The sequence below is a fragment of the Aedes aegypti genome, chromosome 2 (genome assembly GCF_002204515.2).
Source record: "Aedes aegypti strain LVP_AGWG chromosome 2, AaegL5.0 Primary Assembly, whole genome shotgun sequence".
In the NCBI taxonomy this organism is placed as follows: Eukaryota; Metazoa; Arthropoda; class Insecta; order Diptera; family Culicidae; genus Aedes; species Aedes aegypti.
Genome location: NC_035108.1, coordinates 235076072 through 235097436, shown reverse-complemented (window position 1 = coordinate 235097436; position 21365 = coordinate 235076072). Strand labels below are relative to the sequence as shown.

General features: G+C 36.8%; 1 protein-coding gene across 4 annotated transcripts in view; it reads right to left on the bottom strand.

Moving 5' to 3' along the window:
• The window catches only part of LOC5579522 (protein Wnt-5), a 158458-nt gene that overhangs the window by 64800 nt on the left and 72293 nt on the right, over window positions 1-21365 (bottom strand). For all 4 annotated transcript variants that reach the window (XM_021844490.1, XM_021844491.1, XM_021844493.1 and 1 more), the window contains exon 3: window positions 10131-11925. In XM_021844490.1, coding sequence (XP_021700182.1) covers window positions 10131-11925 — 1795 coding nt within the window. The remainder of the gene's footprint in view (window positions 1-10130; window positions 11926-21365) is intronic.

The window sequence follows — 21365 nt, the reverse complement described above, 5'->3', positions numbered from 1 at the left end:
TTAGCTTGATTAACATAGATTGAGAAATATAAAAGGAATGCTGGACTCATTATACATCACCCTAGTAGAGGTTACTAATAAAGCTGCTTAAATAGGAGTTGTTTATCTATCTATATAAATAAAACTGGAATGGTGTGAGTATGTCGCTAGTTGGCCTTCTATTTTGAAATTATTATTCAATTTTTTCAAAGGAAATTTCATACATTGTTTCTCCTGTGTTTTTTTTTTGTTTATTTTTAGATTCAAACCATACTTTCATGATGACACTCCTTTATTCTTATGATGTTCACACTCCGAAAAAATCATGTGATTTTACGTCTTTTGGATGCACATAAAAGAAGCGAGCCGAATGACGCGAATTTATGTCACATTTCAAATACCATAGCGTCTGATTCGGGAAATGCCGATCACAGTGACATCGTTTTCGTGTCCACTAACGTGTAAAATTACATTTTTTGTTCAATACATCTTCACATACACATTTTTGTGTCGTTTTATCATTTACATCATGTGTCATTCAGTCATACTATGAATTACGTCCACAGTAATTTCCATTATTTTTAAGAGTGTTGTTACCACAGAAATCACACAAGCTTCTGGCCCTGTTATGGTTTATTTCCGTTGGAGCCTTCCGATTGAATATTTACATTGTAACGTTTTGGAAAAAAAGAAGAGGTTTTGTGCCTAATACTCCTAAACATCATCAGAGTTTGGCGACATACTATAGCTGCGTGCTGCCTTTGCATCTTTGCGAGGCAGCGAAGAACTGTTAATCAGAGAGGCAACGAAAAATGAGCGAGGAAGATGCAGTACAAAACACAACAGAGTAAAATTCCATAAAAAAGAGTGCCATCACAACTCCCCAAGGCCTGTCTTGTTCGGGCGGGACACTCAGAAGTTTTTTTTTTTTGAAGCGCGAGTAAGGGTGAGCATAGCAACAAGATAGAGAGTTCCAGCATTTTTTTGCACTCTATCTCGAATCGCTTAAGGATCTGTGTGGAATATTTAGAGTTTAGTTTTTACTCCTCAGAAAAACGTCAAAACCGCCTCATTTTTGCATCGCAGTGGAGTTTATATCAAGTCTGAAAATCACTCAGGTTTTTTTTCAATTTTTGTTAAATAAATACATAGATAAATAATTAGTTGAAAATAAAAGTTAATGGAAAACAATGATAAAAACTTTCCTCTGTTAATAACATAATTATATCATTTTTTCCTTTGAATGTCAAACCAATACATCCAAGTTATGGATTTGTCATTCAAATAACTTACTTTGACAATAATACCAGGTTTAGTTATCAAGAAAAATTGAATGAAATTGCATAAAAAAGACGATGTCTCAAAATCTAGTAATAACTAGGTATTTGAAATATATTCAAATAACATCAAATAAAAGATTTTTTTTTGCAAAACCAAGGTTTGTTTTGCAAAAAGTATACTCCATAATCATAATATTTTATACGGATCTATAAACATTGGTCGAAAGCTTATTGAAAAAGCTATCTTAGAAAAATAAAATGAAATATGTTCAGTTATATATAAGGCCCACACTGAAAAAAAAATCGATTTTTTATCAAAACTTTAAACATCCCATACTTTTTTGTCTTAAGTTGTTCCATGCTAAAATTCATTTCCAAGGGCGTTCAAAGATGTAATCTAAAGGATCGTGAAGAGTTTAGCCGCACATACATGCACTTATTTGATTTAGGGCTTTTTGATTTTTTCTTAATATTTTTTAACAGTTCTTATTACAACAGTTAAAAAAAAATCAGGGAAATAGTGTATCGCAAAATAGTTCATATCATCATCCCTATGTATGTTCTAATATTTTAAATGGTTTTCGCGACGTTAATTGCATAAGTGACCTATATGCAATATGAGTAAAAACTCATTATTTCACTGTAGGCTCTTGCCAAAAGATTGTCTTGAAATCTTGTTTTTTTTTAAACATAAAATAACATTTGTATCAAAATACTCATATATATGACTTGAGATGGCAGCAATATATTGGCCACTAGCCTATATGGAAGCTGCCCATAGTGGCACACGCGAGTACAACATTGATCGCAATGACCCTCCTCGTCAGAAGATCGTATCAACATTAATCTATGAAATATTTCCAATGCATGAATAATGGTTATTTTCCTTCTTATCATATGCTAATAAAAATTGAAGTTTATGCAAAAATTTGGTTGTGTTCATGCGTAAATTTTTAAATTTATATTGAAATAACTCAAAAAGTAAATGACTTGTAAGAATTTGGCTTTCATATTCGGCTTAGTGACCATGATTTTAGTAAGTAATGCTATTTTCAATATTACTGAACGTTATTTTCATGCGTGGTCAATGATATATCATATCAGCTGAATAAAAAAATATTTAAAACCTTTTTTTAAACTTGCTTTGAACTTTCAGAAAACAAAATACAGTATATAGTCACAAACTTGCAACATTTGCATTTTCAAATGCAAATTTTAAGAAATATTCAGATAAATTATCAATTTTAGCCCGGATTACGATACTTAGTTTTGCAAGCATGTGTGTTTCCACGGCAATTGAACATTTTGCGTAATGATAACAATGTTCATATGGATATTGTTTTCATAAGTTTATTTCTGCTTTGTTTTAATACCGTCATTCATATGTTGATATGGTTCGAAAAAATCTATTCCTGTAATTACAAAAACACTCGCAAAACCAAGCGATCATGTGTGCGTAAGGTTTTTAATTTCACTTGCACCTTAAAGCGTGTGGTGGATACAATTGTGAGTGTTTTGTCTTTGATTTTATCTTGAGTCCATGCATAGAAAGGTAAAGTATGTGTTGTAGGTTTTGGGTAACTTACTTGAAAATTTATTGCAAATTATTTATGGAACATACCACTTAACTAGAAGGAAGTAAATTTAATGTTCAAGTATTTAATTTGTTTACCGGCATATCGGTTTATTTTGCTCGAAGTAACAGGGAGCATGGAGAAGAAAGCAATGAAAACTAGAATAATAGGCACCGTAAGGGAATGGCGAGAGAAATTGGATTAGATGTTGAAGAGGGCATACCATATGAAAACAGTATTACTTGGAACGTCCTTCCTTGTGGCTAACGTCCCCTATGGGAATGGCTTGGCGTATTTTTCGAATAACACTACTTAGGCAGCCTGGGGCTTGCTAGACTAAAAAGATTGTCATGAATTTTAAATATTTGTAATAAAATAAATAATACAAAAAATTGGGACGGACCTGGGTTGAATTTCATCCCTGAGACAGTCAATTGAGGACTGTATCGAAAATATATTAGCAACATTCGAGATGCATGTTTTCTAAGCTCAATGCATGTTTTTGTATCGAAATTTCTGGCTCACCTTCAAAATTATATATTATTTAAGATAAGGCAATAAGATTTTTAAAATGATTTGGTGTATTAAAAATTGGTTGAAATTTTCGAACTACATCAGTTTTGAATTTGTATACCATGTGATTTTTTAACCATGTACAATTCAATGATTATTTGCAGACATAATACAAATAAAAAAAACAATTATGATTACCACTAAAAAAGATTTAATTTTTTCAATTGAAGCTTCCAGAAAATGTATTATTTGAAAAAAGCATAATGGTCTGCAAAACTCAAATAATTATGATCTTCCTTGAAAGATCTACCATAAACAACTAGTTTAAAGTTTTGTTTGCTGCTCCAATGCTAAAAAATATGTTGAGAATTGTTTTTTTACAAAAAAAAATATATATATTATTGGCATAAATTTGGATCTATGGAGTAGCCAAAAACATATGCTAATTGTTTAGAATTGGTCCAAAATATTATGACAAGTTATAGAAATTTACTACCGTGGTGTATTTTGTATAGAGCAATTGCACCGAACATGACGATTTTTTTTTTAAATTTAATTTTTGTATTTTTTGAATCACCTGAGATTTTGCATACAGATTCTTTATGACCAAAAATGCCATTTTGCACCTTCAGACCGCCATTTTGAACCTCGCCTTATTTTTTAGAAGGGCGTATCGGAAAATGCATAGCAAATCTTTAAAAAACTGTAACTCGAAAACGGTTTGTCCGATCGATTTGAGATCTTCTACAAAGTTGTAGGTATTGCTTAGGACTATATGGAGAAAAATATGCACGGTAAAAAAAGTTACAGATTATTTTTTATTTCAAAAACAAAATTTTAAAATCGATTTTCTCCAGAAACGCAGTTTCGATTTTTTTTTATTTTAAGTACAGAAAAATTGCAATCGAAAAGTACTTAAGTAAATTTTTTCTAGTTTGCATCAATTTCGAGATATACTCATATTTATATAAAATTTTCAAATAAAATAAGTAAAATAGGCCCTTTTCAAACATATTTCGTGATTCTCCATTCCAGAAATATTTTATTTTGATTGAGTGAATCGTAGCTGAATTGTTTATTGTTTGATCAAAACCTATATACTAAAGTATTTAAAAAAGTATGCACGGTAAAAAAATATAAACGAAATTTTCAAATGAAAATTTGAAGTTCATTGTTCTTAAAAACCGCAAAATTGATGTTTTTAATTTTTGGATATGCTTTGCAGCATATTGTTTGCACAATGCCTCAAAAGATCTCAAATCACTCAGAACAATAATAAAGTTTGTAAGATCGATTCACGTTTTCTGGGATAGTTGAAAATGTTTCTAATTGCTTTTCGATACAGTCTTTTGAGCATGAGCATGAGCATGAGCATGATTGACCGCCCGCAGTTGCTACTCCGTTATTGCAAGAACAGCTGTACTTACACAGGGAACCAACAGACATTACTCGGGATCAGTAGCATCTTCAATGTGTAAGTACTGGTGCTCTCATTATTGCAACAAACAATACCGGCGCCGGCTGCGTCCGAATGCAGGTCAATTTGAGGATGGGAGGGAAATGTTGACGTGTAACTTGCTTTACAGAAGCCGAGGAGTCCTCTGCACTTCCACAAGAAAACACTGGGATTTTGGATATGGGAAAGGATTCGTTTTGGTGAACGATAAAGATATAATTTGAAATGAATACATTTACACGGATGATCGATACCGATAGTGCGATTACTACGCAAACCAACCACAATTGATCCGGATTCCGTCGCTCGCCCACAAAGGAGCAAGCAACAGATTCAACGGACCAAACACTACTGACGCGTTTCGTTTTTCACTCGCTCACTTCGTTTTTTCACCAGCGCAACGCGAGCCGGACACAATTGATCCGGATTCTGTCGCTCGCCCACAAAGAAGCAAGCAACAGATTCAACGGACCAAACACTACCATTTCTGGAAAACTACAGACAAAGTAAGAATAACTCTTTTCCTTTCGAATGCGGCTTAGATTGTTCCAATTGGACGTGTAATCCTAGAGATATGGACTGAACACTTTTGTATGTTTATTAAGGGGTGAACCCAAACTTATGCACGGGAGTGTATATCGCCTCCACTTTTGTACGCAAAAGGCCTACTGACGACATTTTTACACATATAAGCATCGCATAACGCAAAAGGTGATTTCGTTATATGTACATTGTGTTTGGCTGGAAAGAGCACTAGAAAAGCCTTCAGCTTTGTTGGAAGGTAACAAATTTGTATCACGTAAAAGTTGGTGAGTGGTCGAATGTTCATGTCGGGATCCGAACTGTTCATTGGCAAAAATTTTTATTTATGTGGACTATCATTCTGTTCAAAATGATCTTTTGATGGAGGAAAGCAAACTAATTGGACGATATCTAGCTGCTTCTGCAGGATTTTTGACTGTTTTTAAAATTAGTAAATTTGTCAGGAAAATATACAAGCTGAAAACATTTGTTAAATATATCAACTAAGAACGATAAATTACTTTCTGGAAGTTTCTTGATGAGAATGTAAAAAATTCCATCATCGCCAGAGGCTTTTATATTTTTTTAATAAAAAAAGCAGTTCTTCGTAAAACTAAGTAAGAGCGTGAAATTTTGATGACTTTTGCGCAGGATTAGGAATATTTTGCTGGATTAAATGGGAATATTTGGATTGAAGGTAATTTTCTTATTTGTCTGGGAGATAATATATGGCTCGGACATTGGCCCCGCTGTGGGCCAGAAAATGGTTTCAAAGCATTTATGCAAAAACTAATGCCCAGCTACGCCATTACATAGAAAATTAATTTTAATTATGTTTCACTTATTGCAAGTTCGACCGAAAATAACAATTTTCACGTATACAAACACCGATCGCCATAAATTTTTCGAATCTCAAACGATTTCTCTAATATTTGGAGTGATAGGTTCTTACTTGAATAACATTTGAACCACCATGTCATTTATAACATTAGCTTTGAATTGAGACAGAAATCTTTAAAAAAAACTTGCCCAACCTATTTTTGCATTTTTTTTTCGCATTTTGCTCTATGATAATTTTCCAATTTAGGCTACATAGCAATTTTTGTTATGTTGCCAAAATCTAACGGACACTGTATTTATGATGATTTTTGAAGTTATCAGGATCCTAATAAGGCCATAGGGTTTATCCCGTTAGGCGGACTACCGTTAGGCGGAAGGTCATTAGGCCGATTGCCGTTAGGCCAAAAGGGTTATTAGGCCGAAAGGGTCGTTAGCTTAGCTTAGACTGACTACACATATCAATGGTTGCTATTCCGTGATTGACCGAAGTCAGTGAAAATGCACAAAGAATCAACTAGAAGTTCGGCTGGGATTGGCCAGAATCTTCTTCAGTGTGCATAATTCAGTGCCTCTATTTATACAGGGTCAATAACGGCGCCGGCCACGTCCTTGCAGTCAGGTGGGATTGGGGGAAGGAATGTTAGTGTGTAACCTTTGCTATTTGGAGACCGTGTTTGCCTCTGCATCTCCACAAAGGTCACTGGGAGGGATGTTTTTTAATGGGGAGGATCGTTGGGTCACAGGATTCACTTTGATAAGCGATTAGACCATGATAAACAATGATTTGTGAGATATATACATGCTTATACGTAAATATAATATTTTCATTTGATATGAACAATTTCTATGTAGAGGAAAATTATGCCGACACTTGAGGTGACGAACCATTCAAAGTTTGTTGAACAAATACCTAAATGTAACATTCCTACAGCGGTCAGGACGAAAGCATGTATTATTATATTTTACTCATTTGAAAAGAAACAAAAAACTCGATTGGTTGGGACATCATAGAACACTCTTATTCTTATGCCGACACTTACAGTGGCGAACCATCCAAAGTTTGTTAAATAAAGTTAAACTTTTGCAAGTCTACACTTGTAGTGTCGAACCATTCAAAGTTTTTTTTTTTAATTACAAAAATAAAGGTACATAAGAGGTGTTCTGAAAAAAAAATGTTAAACATAAATAAATCATGAATCAGAGTTTGTGTCGACACTCACAGTGACGAACCATCCATAGTTTGTTGAAAAATCATATTTACATCCCACCATTGTAACGATTGAATGTGCAGTCATACATATTTTATAGATTAGAAATAGTAGCATGAAACGAGCTCACCAATTGATCCGTTATCCTTGACTGAGCAGCCACAATCCACTTTCAGCTTTACTAGTTTGCTCGGCTATAAAAAAGCACTCAGAAAAAAAAAATAGGCGCGCGACCCGAAAAGGAAAAAAAAAAGAAACTGCTCGGGCTTTCTTGACGCACTGCTTAGGAGCAAGCGTCAAGGTCGAAAGATCAAACAGAACAGAACCGATCGCGGCACTTTTTCACTTACTCCAACCGAACTCACCGATCACGCCACTTTTTCACTTACGAGACCGACGCGCGACATGTTTGATCCTGCCCTCGTCGCTCGCTCCAGCAAAAGCAAGTGTCAAGGTCGAAAGATCAAACAGAACTAACCGATCGCGGCACTTTTTCACTTTCTCCAACCGTACTCACCGATCACGCCACTTTTTCACTTACGAGACCGACGCGCGACATGTTTGATCCTGCCTGCTTTTCGATACAGTCTTTTGACATAAAAAGTTATAGTGATAAATTGCTTTGGAAGGAAAGTAAAGCTGTTGGTCCCGAAATGAACGCGCCCAGGACTAAAAATCTCGTTAAATTTAGAGAAAAAATAGAAAAAAAAAATAAAATAAAATATATAATACAAACATGAGATATTCAGAATTTGCGGGATCATTTCTTAAAATCATAAAAATAATTTTTCAGCCAAACTTGATGAACAGACAAAAAGTAACTGAAAAAACTCGAACCAACAATTTGTTAATATTATTTTATTACAAAGAAACCCATTCTCAAAATCTGGTAGATTTTGTTAAGAAAGTGTGAAATATTATTGCTGCAATTTTAAAAAACATTCATAAAACAACTCATTTGTAAGAATTCTTGATGGGACAGAATAATTGTAACTTTATCACAGAATACTGTAAAAAAATATCAAAAATTATAATACTTTCTCTTAACATTATTCTGCCAAAAAAATGCTGAAAGAATTAATCCAGAAGGAATTTTCGCGTATCGATTTAACCAAAGCAGTATTGATATTATTCCAGCACCACAATCACATGCAACCTGAAATAGAGATAGATTTTATACCAATAGACGTATCCCCCAGTATCGGACACCTAAGCCGATAAATTCAAAATTCAATAATGATTGGTTTAATGCAATCTAGTTGCACATTTATTATAAATATTATCATTTTTGCAGCGTACAAAAATGAATTTGAAAATATAAATACGAGTTTTGACATTGCATTTTGATTTTGTATTTTAGTACCAAATTGAGTAACCTTAAAAGGTGGTTCCCAATACCGGACACAATATGGAAATGTCTCGAATTCTGTAAATTTTTACATTGATCATTTCAAGAATAGGATGATATTGCTAATTCAATGCATCAGCAACATTTACAAAAGCAATATGAATTTTACTTAGTCAGCACCTAGCAGCGGGAAACTTCTTCCATATATGATGAAAAATTACATATTTTACGTATTGTTCTGAATCTTCATTCTACTTATTATTATTGCATGTTTAATACCATAATCGATGAAATCCATTAAAAATGAATGTATTTTGAGAAACTAGTGCAAAACTAACACAGATATCATGTAACAAATCAAGCTGTTCGAAACTGGTGAACAGGAGGTGCTAAATTAATTAACTCATTACGCGTGTAAAGATGGATAAATTATGGGTGAAATTATGAAAAAATCAATTGCACTGAGTTTGAAAAGAAAATTTAAAACATGTATTTTTGAAAACTTGCGCAGATAAAATTGACTAAGGAATAGAAATAAGATAAAAGATTTAACATTAAATTAAAAGATGATCACAGCGCCTAATTGAATTTCTTAGCTAAGTAGCTGCACACAGTTTGTACAAACTTTTTAGCTATTTATTGAAAAAAGATAAAAAAAATATTCAGAAAGTTGAACACATTCTCATGAATTCAGAAGAATTTGTTTCTGCAAATCCTTTTTGCTCCTCCTTTTAAGTATTTTTTCTTATTTTCGAAACATAAATATTCGATGGGTTTTGAGCAAATTCGTTTAAGAATTCTCACTAGTTGAAAAAATATTTAAATATCACTTTTAGATAATATAGCTAATTGAAAAGCTAAAGCTGTTATTGTTGTAGCAAATATTGATGTACATAAAGAACTTGATGTTTCATTTTCCATTTACTGTTGGATTGTTGATTTCTTTTTCAGCTGTTATATTTTTGCTTTATATGATTGCTTAACTTTTTTCAACACAAGCGTGTGGTTTTAAATTTGTATGCTTGAAATGGTTTTCGTCCAATGCTTTATGTATGATTCCGTATAATAGCAACAATCAATATTTTGACGATGATTTTAATATATTTAAATTGAATTGGTCTCACTTGCCTGACAGAGCGAGGTAACTGCGAATAATAACCCATTTTTTCAGATTTTCTTCTAAAGTTTTCAATGATGTGTAACCATTACTTCTCATTCGTGCAAACATCAGCTAATATGCTGCTGTAAGTTTATTTGTATTTTGAAATTATATGGAACAATTTGCCTTAACTACATTTTTTTCAGCACTTGCTCGGGGATACCCTAATCGATTTTTGTAGAGTCAAATAAGATAGATTGAGTGTTAAACTTGTCCATTATAGTTTTCTAATAACATATTTTGTAAATTACCTGAATAGCGGCTCTTGCTCCGCGGCTTATGGCCGGCATGACGCTTGTATGTTGAGCGCAGAGTTTCTGTTGTCCTCCACTTAAGCCGGTCACTTTGTAGCATAGGTCCGGGTTTAGACTGATTATATCTTTTTCACTGTGATTGCCACCATTACTATTGTTGCTATCAATTGAAAAAACTGTGGTATTTTTATCACTAACACTTCTACTACCTAGACCGGTTATGGCACTTACACTGGACCCGTTAATTGATCCGTATATTGGAACTATTGTACTATCTTTGGCGTAAGTATGCTCCAGCTGAGATCGCATAGCTTTGTTCGTGATTCGTTCGGCTCGGCGGAAACGCGAAAGTTTTCGATTGAAGCTGGCAGCAGTCGTTGCAGGAGGAGACGCAACAGTCGATGAGCTGGATGTTAATTGCTGCAACATAAATGCTTTCTGCTGAAGTCTTTGAAGCCGTTTAGCACCTTTTCTGCCGGCTTTGGTCTTGTTTGAGCTTTGGTTCGTTACACCAACGTGGATATCATGAACCGGATTGGAGTTAATTGGTTGTTCGGATGGCTTTTTATTTTTCCGATTCCGCTTCTTGCCGTTTCCTCGTACAATGCTGGTGCCACGTGTAGAGGCATTATCAAATTCAGCATCTTTGGCGGCAGTGGCTGTTTGTATCGCGCTAGACGCCAATGCCGCCGATGTGGTTTTGTTGTTGCGTCCGAGTTTCCAAGCTGGTGGTAGTATTGTGGCCGACAGAGGAGATTTATTACTTATCTCTTCTGCTGTCCCTTCTCTGCTGAGACCGGTACCATGATGGACGGGCGGCGAAGGTTTTTTATTCTTGATACTCTCTCCGTCATTTCCTTTGATCTCTTTCTTTCGGTCGTTATTGTGGCCGTAATTATTGTTATTATTTTCTTCATCTGTCGTGGAATCCGGAGTTTGGTCATTTTGTAAAAAAACCTGCGGGACTATTGTAATTTTTTCCATTTTGAACATGTCGTCTTTATTATCGGACAATATATCCTGAGAGTTGGGCAGGATTTGTCGAGGCATATTGATCGTTGGACGCAGTCGTGTGAACTTTTCAGGGAACGCTTTAACCGCACTTTGATCTTCCCTAATTTGCAGCACTGGCATTTGATGGAAAGGAGGACGAAAAGTTGTAGTTGTCGTAGGAACACTTGTCGTGGCTGGTACTGCAGTGATGGTTGATGATTCCGTTCCATTCTTCTGTAACGAAGGGAAAACCACAAATTTACTCTGAAAGTTTTTATCAGACTGAGTCAGATTTTGGAGCATCAAAATGTGGCGTTTCAGGTCGTCAATATTGGTCGATGATCCATGAAATACGGACGACGTTTTTTCCTTCTCATTGGAGGAAGTCTTCAGTGCTAGTGGTATGATGTATTTTCTTTCCTTTTTACTGCTATCATCAGATATCATATGTTCGCTAAAGCTTTTTCTCTCTACGTCTATATCGTTCGAATAGCCATTCTCTGTCGTTATTTCGAAATGATTCACGAACGACGGTGGTGTTGTGGTCAGAAATGTAATCGTCATGTTGCTAGGAAGCGTATTGACCACACCAGTCGATGAAGATTGTCCAGAACCAGAGAGAAGCTGTCTCTTGCCATCATCCTTTCGTCCATTATCCACTGGACGAATGAAGTGGTCCAAATTTTGTACACTTTTCAGCTTGTGTCGTATTTCTGTGAGGTTCAATGATATGCTGTTATTCGAGAGCACCTCGAACTCCGACCGGAACTGGATGAAAGGCGACTTCAGTCCGAGGCATCTGTGGAAGAAACGAAGATAAAATAGAATGCATTAAGCTCATTAACTTTTGCCTTTTGCTGCTCTCGTTCACTTCTGCTAGCTGTCACACATATGTGAACGCAAATGTTGATACATTATCACAGAATTATGCAGTGATTTGTCTTGATTATACGGTTCGTCTCTCTCAGTTTGATCCGAACAACCCACACATGACGCTGCGCCGGATTCTAGTTTACCGTTTTGTTCATCATAAAATCGTACAAATACGACAAACTTCATTCAATTGGTTTTGTCACTCTTGATACAGGATAGCGCCGATATAACGTAATCGTGAATTACAAATTTCTGATGTCTATAAATTTCATTCGAACAAATAGATAACAGAGAGCTGGAAAGCAGAGTCTAATGTAGACTTTTTCTTTAACCTCTCTATCGGCAGCTTAATTTTTCTTACCACAAATAATATTCAAGTCGCGATAGCTTTTTTATATCTTGATTTTTTTGAAACATTCACAAGTTCCCAAAACAAAAACTCTTCTATTTTTAGAAGCTGTGTCGGTATTGATAATTTGTGATCTGGATTTGAAGATATTTCGAAGTTTATGGGGGGACCGGCATACTACATGCAATATTTCTTTGGGTACAATTTTTTTTAAATAAATTTACCAAGGAAATTATTCTCGTATGGAAATCCTCTGAAAAACATATGCAAATCGTTCAAGTTGTTTCAGAGAAATTTGAAAATTACAATTTGATGTTTGCGATAAAAATTCTTTAGCCTAAGATAATGACGTGGGTTATGGCTACTCCGGATCCATATGAACAATGATCAAAACCGGCTTAGATTTTGAAAGTAGAAGTTTTTTCGAGAACTAGAAAAAAAAAATGGATTAAAAAAACCGAAAAACAAAAAAGTTATTGCAAATCAAATATTATTTTTTGTTCTAAAAAATGATACTACCGTCGATGGGGGTGACAATGGGCCTAGGGGGTGAGATTGGGTCAAAACGGAAAAATATGATTTATGAAATATTTCAGCTAATAACGCTGATATTACTAAAATTATTAATTCATATGTTAGGAAACATATTATTACACGTAATTCATCACAATATACATTTTTAGAAATAGTAGTTTTCTGTTTACTATATCAATAAACTTGTATGTTGAAACTAGATAAAATTTACAACATTAAATTTCTCCTGTTCAAAGTATCACGCATGTACTTTAACCACTATCGTTATATTAGTAGAAGACTGAAAGTCTTTTCATTACATTTCACACGTAGTTTCCGGAATCTATTTGATTTTTCCACAAAAATTTGATTCTTTTCGGTACGGTGTCTAAAACATCCTTAATGGGGGTGAGATTGGGTCAAGCAAGATCGATAATAAATGAAATTGCAAGTCCACTTTTTTACATTTTGCGGTGCCGGGTGTTCTCTTTTTTCATTGAGATGTGTTTATTCTTTCTAAATACAGCAACTCTGAAACATCAAACTAGTCTACTTGAATATTCCGTGCATTGAACAACAATGCAACGCATTTTGACAACTTTTCAAACCAGCAACTGTGTTTCGTGCGCAACAACATCGTAAAATTTTATCAAACGGATTTTTTTTTGGAATTTCATTATTTATCAGTGTTTTTATATTATAGAAACATCTCATGGATGAACACATGATCGCTTAAATACCGGGATTATGATGTTAACATCTGCCTGAAATGTTTTGATCGTGAAATGTTGCACCGAAATTTAACTATTTGCGATGATTTAAAATAATCACTGTTTCAGTACACCTTTGGGGAAACTGATTAGGCTTTATGGCAATGGATATGAGACTTTGAAGACAATTTGAGGGAAAAACAAGAAAATGTATGTAAACTTGACGATAAATGGTGGGTTTACATATTTTTTCTCATAGCTCTAAAATTTGTTGGTACGATCGTACTTTTAAAAGCCTACTTATACTTGTAAAACATATTAGATGTCTTTTCGTCTTGTTTGCAACGTATTTCATCAATATTTTTTAGATGTGAATGGTTTTGCAATCATTTTCTCAAAAACAAGTTATTTCAATTACAGTGACCCAATGTCACCCCCTCTATAAGGTGAGATTGGGTCATTTTACATTCACTTGTGGTGCCGCTGTGAATAAATATTTTTCTATAATTTTTTGAACAGTTGTTAATTTCCCATCAAAGTACATACACACCAAATTTGTAGTTTATTGGAGTTAAATTGCGATAGTTATTCAATAAATAAATCGTACATATCCCTTTTTGACCCATTGTCACCCCCAACGACGGTACTGGTAGAGGAGTTGATTAATGAACATACGGGATTTTCATACTATGAACAGCCTTGGAACGGATTTGTTCGTGGTGTTTCAATCGTTGGTAAAATAGCCTATTAAAATACGGTTTTCAAACCTTTTGAGAATCACATCGTTTCGCAGAAAACCTTATAAATTAATTCCAAAGTATGGAAAAATAAATTGAATAAAACTTCATAGGATAGATGCACCAATATTCGCCTCCCTAATGAAAACATTTTTTTAATCGATCAGAAGAATTGAGTTTTATCCATATCTAGATCCATATGGTTAACGAAAGCTTTCAATGCATGTTTAGCGGGGAAATACCTTTAATTTTGTATATATATATAACTGGGGTGGTGAATACTAAAATACCTTTGCCATTACTCTCCTTTTTAAAAATTCCGGTTCTTTAATTCGCCTCTTAGCTTTATTTCCAATAGGAAGTGGCAAATTTTGGAACACTATGGCAAAATAGTGTGCAAAGGTAGCCGAATTTAAAGGATTGTATTAATGTTGGCACATTATTTTAAAGTGGTTGATTGACCACTTAACGATTTATGTTTACTAGGGTGGTTAAAAAATCGTTTTTGCTTCACACCGCTCATTCGAATCGAGATAAAATTCTGAGCGTCCTCCCAGAATTTGAGCTCATTTGGATAAACACTGAGACAACATAAGCCATTAAAAGTTTGTATAGGAATTATTATGGAAAAGGCAAGCAATTCATTCAGTCGGACATAGTGTTCGTCCATGTGCTCGTGATGGTTAGAGCTACGCTGATACTGTTAGATACATTCATCAGCTGCCAATTTACCGAAGACTGTTTTCAAATGAAGAACTCTAATGTTTGAATCTGTGACATTTGGTCAAATGACATTTAGTCGAATGACATTTAGTCGAATGACATTTATTCGAAAGTACATTTGGTCGAATGGACATTTCGTCGGATAGACATTTGGTCGAAAAGAATTAAATTCTTTGAGAAGCATGGTTGAAAGGAATGTTAGCCGAAAATTTAGCCGAATAGGGATTTTTTCAGATTATTTTACAGAGTGTCATTTTGACGTTAATACACAGTAATTAAGTCATTGAAAAAGGAGAAAGCGTGTATGGTAGGTGGAATCTATGGCATTTGGTCTAATGACATTAAGTCGAATGACGTTTGGTCGAACTGACTAAACGGTCTAAATAGTATGGAAACAAATTTTTACGTTTAGTCTAACTATCGTCGAGAATAGCATTTTGTCGCTATTACAAGAGTGATTGTACAATCGAAAAAGTAACAGTCATTTTATCAACAATCTCCATGCGATTGGCAAAATTTTGTTAATTTGCTAACAACAATTTGATGGACGCTCTCCTAACATTCTAATCAACCTCTTTAATGTTTCATGCTGCTTTTTCGGTCAGGCATATTCTGCGATTCGAGATAAGCTGATCCTGAATGGAAGCAAGCCAACTTTTGTCTCCTCAGTCAATTTGTCTTCCCTTACCCGATACATAGAATTAGCACAATTCTTAGCTTCTATTGCAAACTCGGTTATTCACTCGAGGTCATCAACACTGTCAGCAAAGCCATATATTTGCTTGAGGAATGTTATTAAACTGGAAGTCACAATAAGTCAGTTGGCCATAAGTTGAGCTACCGATACCTATTATTCACTTTACCATAAAAGTTTTCCTTAAAGCAATTTTTTCCTGCCGTTTTAATTCTGATTTCCGCATTCAAAAATCTTACCCACGTCCGTAGGCGGCATGACCCAGAATTCAAAAAAATAAAGTACCGAGCAATCTCTCCGAGTTCTTCCATTAGATGGAGATCAGCAGTTCATTACGAAGAACGATGACATTTCGAAAGAATAATACAGTCGAGGCTTGTTATAACGACATCGCAAGGGACCGTCGTAATAGGGAATTGTCACTATAGAGAACAGTTATAACTTCAATATAGTTTTCAAGGGACCGAAAAATGTCGCTATAGAGAGCTTTTGTCACTATAAAAGTTGTCGTTATAACGAGCTTCGACTGTAAATAATTATGTTCACATAGTTGAGTTAAAAATAAAAACTTGTTGAGCAGTTTTTCAAAGAGTGATGATATTTTCAAAGAATCATAAATTCACTAGAGCAAAAAAATTCAGTCAATGTGGAAAAAATCTTCTAAAAAGTTCATTTGAATAATCATTGAAATTACATAACTTCAAATTACAAAACAAAATATGTATGAAATATCAAAATAAGACCACATAAAATGTTCCATATTTTGTTCAATATCAGTTAAGGTTTGCAGTCAACCAATAAGGTTGCACTTAAACTTCAAAGGCACAAATCTAACGAAAAAAGCATCCAACAACCGTGCCCTTCTTATTTTGGCTTTGTGCACTAGCTGAAAGCTTAAAATAAGAAGATCAGAAACGTTTTCCAACTATTTCTGCAGTTTAGTGCCTTTGAAAACGTGAGTAGGGGCACAAGTCGGCCATTGTGCCGGCCATCTTTGGATTCCGAGATGTTTCACCTTAATGATCCGGATTACTCAAAAGAATACGTCATCTTACCAACTTTGCAAACCTTAGAAAACAATAATAATTTTACCAAATGATCTATCAATAAACCATTTGAAAGCTTTCAACCTAATTTTCGTTCAACTAAACGTCATTCGAACAAAATAAATGTTTTAAAATGTCCTTTCGACTAAATGTACTTTCAACCAAATGTTATTCGACCAAACGTCATTCGACGAAATGTCCTGAAGCCCTAATGTTTACCTACAGGCAATGTGAAACGTTATATATTCTGGTGTGGAGAATACAGGTACTGTGGCGAATACCATTGTATCAGTCCTACTTGCATATTCAGAAATCGAAGGTTGTTTTTGTAAGTGCAATTTGTGTATTTTCGACAATTTGGTTAGCTGTTTTTTATGGAACTGCTTTTTGTGTAATCTCAAATTTGGCAATCGTCTGCGAAAAGACTTTATGAGGAATGTGCCATCCTCTCAAGCTCAGTTATTCACTTTTAAAAATAATGAAGAATATACGTCATATAAACTTCATAATGCAATAAAACGAAAAACCATGTGAATTTATGTTTGAAGCTATGTAACTTTGTGTTATATGTCACGTAAACTCATAGACTTGGATTACATGACATATCACTGAAGTATAGTACCGTAATCCGGGGTATCATTGATCAGCGGGGTAACATTGATCGGAATGACTCATCTCGTAATAAGTTGGTATCATCATTTATTGATGAAACATTTCCAAACCATGAATGTTGCTTCTCTTTCTTATATTGATGAGCTATTAAAAATTAGGATTTTTGCAAAAATTGCGTTAACTTTATGCGTAAATTTGTCAAGTTTGCGAAACAATTATTTTAATGGTTAACGATTACACTACCGAAGATTCATGTCTCACATAAGTTCTGCAAGTGATTTGAGCAAGGAAAATGCGGTTCTTATTAAAAATGGCATCGCCAAAAACGATTCCGCTGTCAAAAATTTTATAAGTATGTTCAATTAAGCAACATTAACGAATTACTGTTAAGAATGTAGAAATCCCTTAGGAAATTGCCTACCTTTAGGCGTTGTTGCATATGAGATTGGTAATTTTCATTTAACGTTTTACATCAGTGCATTTCAATTTGATCTAGATCACGGATCTAGATGTAAGAAGTTTTTCCCTCAGTTTTGCACCATGATTGGTCCGTATCAAATGCGCATTATTCGTTCTTGTTTTAAATAAAAGTAATTAACGGTTCGAAGTAAATCGCGTCGTTTCCATTATATCCGGGAAATTCCCACATACACGACAAATAGGTGTCAGAAGTGGGATCGTGGATTCGCGTCGCGGTAGTTCTCTAAAACCGTGAACTTCTTCCCGAAATACAAAATGGCGAATGTAAACGCTGAACTGCTAGGCCAGCTCTCCGCCATGATTGCTGAGGCGCTCCAGGCATCGATTGGTAATGCCATTCAACAAGTTAACGCTGGAGCCCAAAATCAAGCGAATGACGCTGCCGCTCCCACACCGAAAATTCCCACTTTCTCAATGTCAGAGTACCGGCCATCTGACGGATCATCCGTTGCCGACTACTTCAGTCGGTTCAAGTGGGCCTTGGAACTGAGTCAAATTCCACAGGTTCAGTACGCCAATTATGCGAGAGTCCATATGGGAGCGGAGCTGAACAATGCTCTGAAATTCTTGGTAAGCCCACAGGATCCAGCTACCATTGATTTTAAAGTGCTGCAAACTACGCTGGTCAATCATTTCGACCGGAAGAAGAACAAATACGTGGAAAGTGTTAAGTTCCGGCAGATCGTCCAGCAAACCGGCGAATCAGTGGCTCAATTTGTTCTCCGGCTGCGGCAAGGAGCTGCGGATTGTGAGTATGAAGATTTTTTGGACCGGATGTTGATCGAACAACTCCTCCACGGTCTGGAAGCTCGTGAGATGTGCGACGAGATCATAGCGAAGAAGCCAGCTACTTTCAAGGAAGCTTACGAGATAGCATACACGCTTGAAGCAACCCGCAACACGGCGCGGGAAGTGAATACTGGTGCGACGTCTTCGGCGCCAGAGGAAACCAACAGACTTGGGTACGAAAGCTTGAGGACAAGAAGGAAGTCGACGTTCAACCATCCGAAGAATGTCCATGGAGAACAGCGAACCAACATCCAGCCCGACAACGAAGTGGGGCCCTGTAAAGGCTGCGGTGGACAACACTTACGCAGTCAGTGCCGTTTTCGGGACGTCAGATGTCATAACTGCAACATCAAGGGGCACATTGCGAAAGTGTGCCGTTCAAGAAAGCTATCCGCTCGGGACTCATCAGCTGATCAGGTGGAGTCACAAGAGTCGCCCTCACCGGAAATCGACATCGTGCAGTCACTGAGTCAAGTCCACGACATAACATCCACCGGAAAGAAAATGATCGACGTCAAAATCGACGGTCGTTCCCTACGCATGGAACTCGATACCGGTGCACCCTGCGGCATAATCGCCGAATCCAAATTAAGGTTGATCAAGCCGAACTTCGCACTACAGAAAACCGACAGGCGGTTTTCGAGCTACACCGGGCACCCCATCGAATGCTTAGGGCGTATCCCGGTTAATGTTACCATCGGAGCCACAAATCGTCGGTTGAACTTGTATGTAGTAGCCGGCGAGTCAGATTCACTCTTCGGACGCGAGTGGATTTCCCAATTCGTTGAGCAAATCAATCTCAATCGATTGTTTGCAACAGAGGTGCCGGTCAATACAATCACCAGTTCTGAAATTACACCGGATCAAGCTACTCGTCTTTCGGCGCTGCTAGGTGGCTTTGAAGAAATGTTCAGCGAAGTCCCAGGGAAGTTGGTAGGTCCTCCAGCCAAGGTGCATCTAAAACCCGATGCATGCCCGGTATTTGTCAAGGCTCGTGATGTACCACATGCACTACGCGAGCGATACGCAGCTGAAATAGACAAGAAACTGGCGTCTGGTTTTTTCGAGAAGGTGGAGTATTCTGAGTGGTCATCCCCCACCCACATAGTAGTTAAGAAAAACGGAGACTTGCGGATCACCGGGAACTACAAGCCAACCGTCAACCCAAGAATGATAGTAGATGAACACCCCATACCAAAAATTGAGTCCATATTCAACAAGATGAACGGCGCTACGATGTTTTGTCATCTGGACGTGACAGACGCCTATACTCATCTTCCAATCGATGAGGAATTCAGCCATGTATTGACCCTCAACACAGCTACACACGGGCTCATCCGTCCCACTCGAGCCGTATACGGAGCAGCAAACATCCCCGCAATTTGGCAACGCCGTATGGAATCAGTTCTCCAAGGAATGGATGACGTCGTCGTTAGTTTCTATGACGACATAATTGTGTTCGCCAAGGACTTCGACAGCCTTCTACAAGCGCTATCGGTTACACTAGATAGGTTGAGGCTGAACGGACTTCGCCTGAACCGAACTAAATGTGTTTTTGCAACGTCATCGCTCGATTGTTTGGGCCACAAGATCGATCGCCATGGATTACACAAATCGGACAAGCACGTTGAAGCCATCCGGGATGCGCCGCGACCTACAACACCAGAAGAACTGCAACTATTCCTAGGTAAGGCCACTTATTACAGCGCATTCATACCGAATCTATCTGAAAGAGCAAGGAGTCTACGCGACATGCTTCTTTCCGACTCGTTTCAATGGACCCCCGAGGCCGACAAGGCCTACCGGGACTTGAAAGCAGTTTTAACATCACCCCAAGTGTTAATGCAGTATGACCCAGCACTACCATTGGTGCTCGCCACTGATGCAAGCAAGACGGGTCTGGGTGCCGTGCTGTCACACCGCTTGAGCAACGGGTTAGAACGACCAATTGCTTTTGCTAGCACCACCATGTCTAGTACGGAACAACGCTATCCCCAAATAGACAAGGAAGCTCTAGCTATAGTGTGGGCGGTTAAGAAATTTTTCCACTACCTGTACGCCAGAAAGTTCACTCTGGTAACGGATCACAAGCCGCTCTCACAGATTCTGCATCCCGATAAATCGCTTCCTACGTTGTGCATCAGCCGCATGGCGAATTACGCGGATTACCTAGCACATTTTGACTTCAACATCGTGTATAAGCCAACAAAGCAGCATACGAATGCCGATTATTGCTCTCGTATACCAAGCAAAACTACATCATCGGGGATAAACATGCTGGGTATGCAAGAAGAAGGAAGCATTGAGGACGAATTCGATGGATTTGTTCTACACCAAATTCAGCAACTGCCTGTGCGAGCAGAACATATTGCACGAGAAACGCGTAAGGATGACCATCTAGGAAAAATCGTGCAAACGCTGGAAACGGGTCGTGACCTCTCCCAGTGTGGCTACAAGTCTCCGGAAAACAAGTACACCCTAGCTGCAAATTGCCTGCACTTCGAGCACAGAGTAGTCATCCCACCATCGCTAAGACAATCGATATTGACCGATTTACATGTTGCTCATCTGGGAGTCGTGAAAATGAAAAGCCTTGCCAGGTCCTTCGTCTACTGGCCAGGAATCGATTCTGACATCGAAGTAGCTGTTCGTTCTTGTAGTGACTGTGCTCGAGAATCCCCTGCACCACCTAAATTCAACCGACATCATTGGG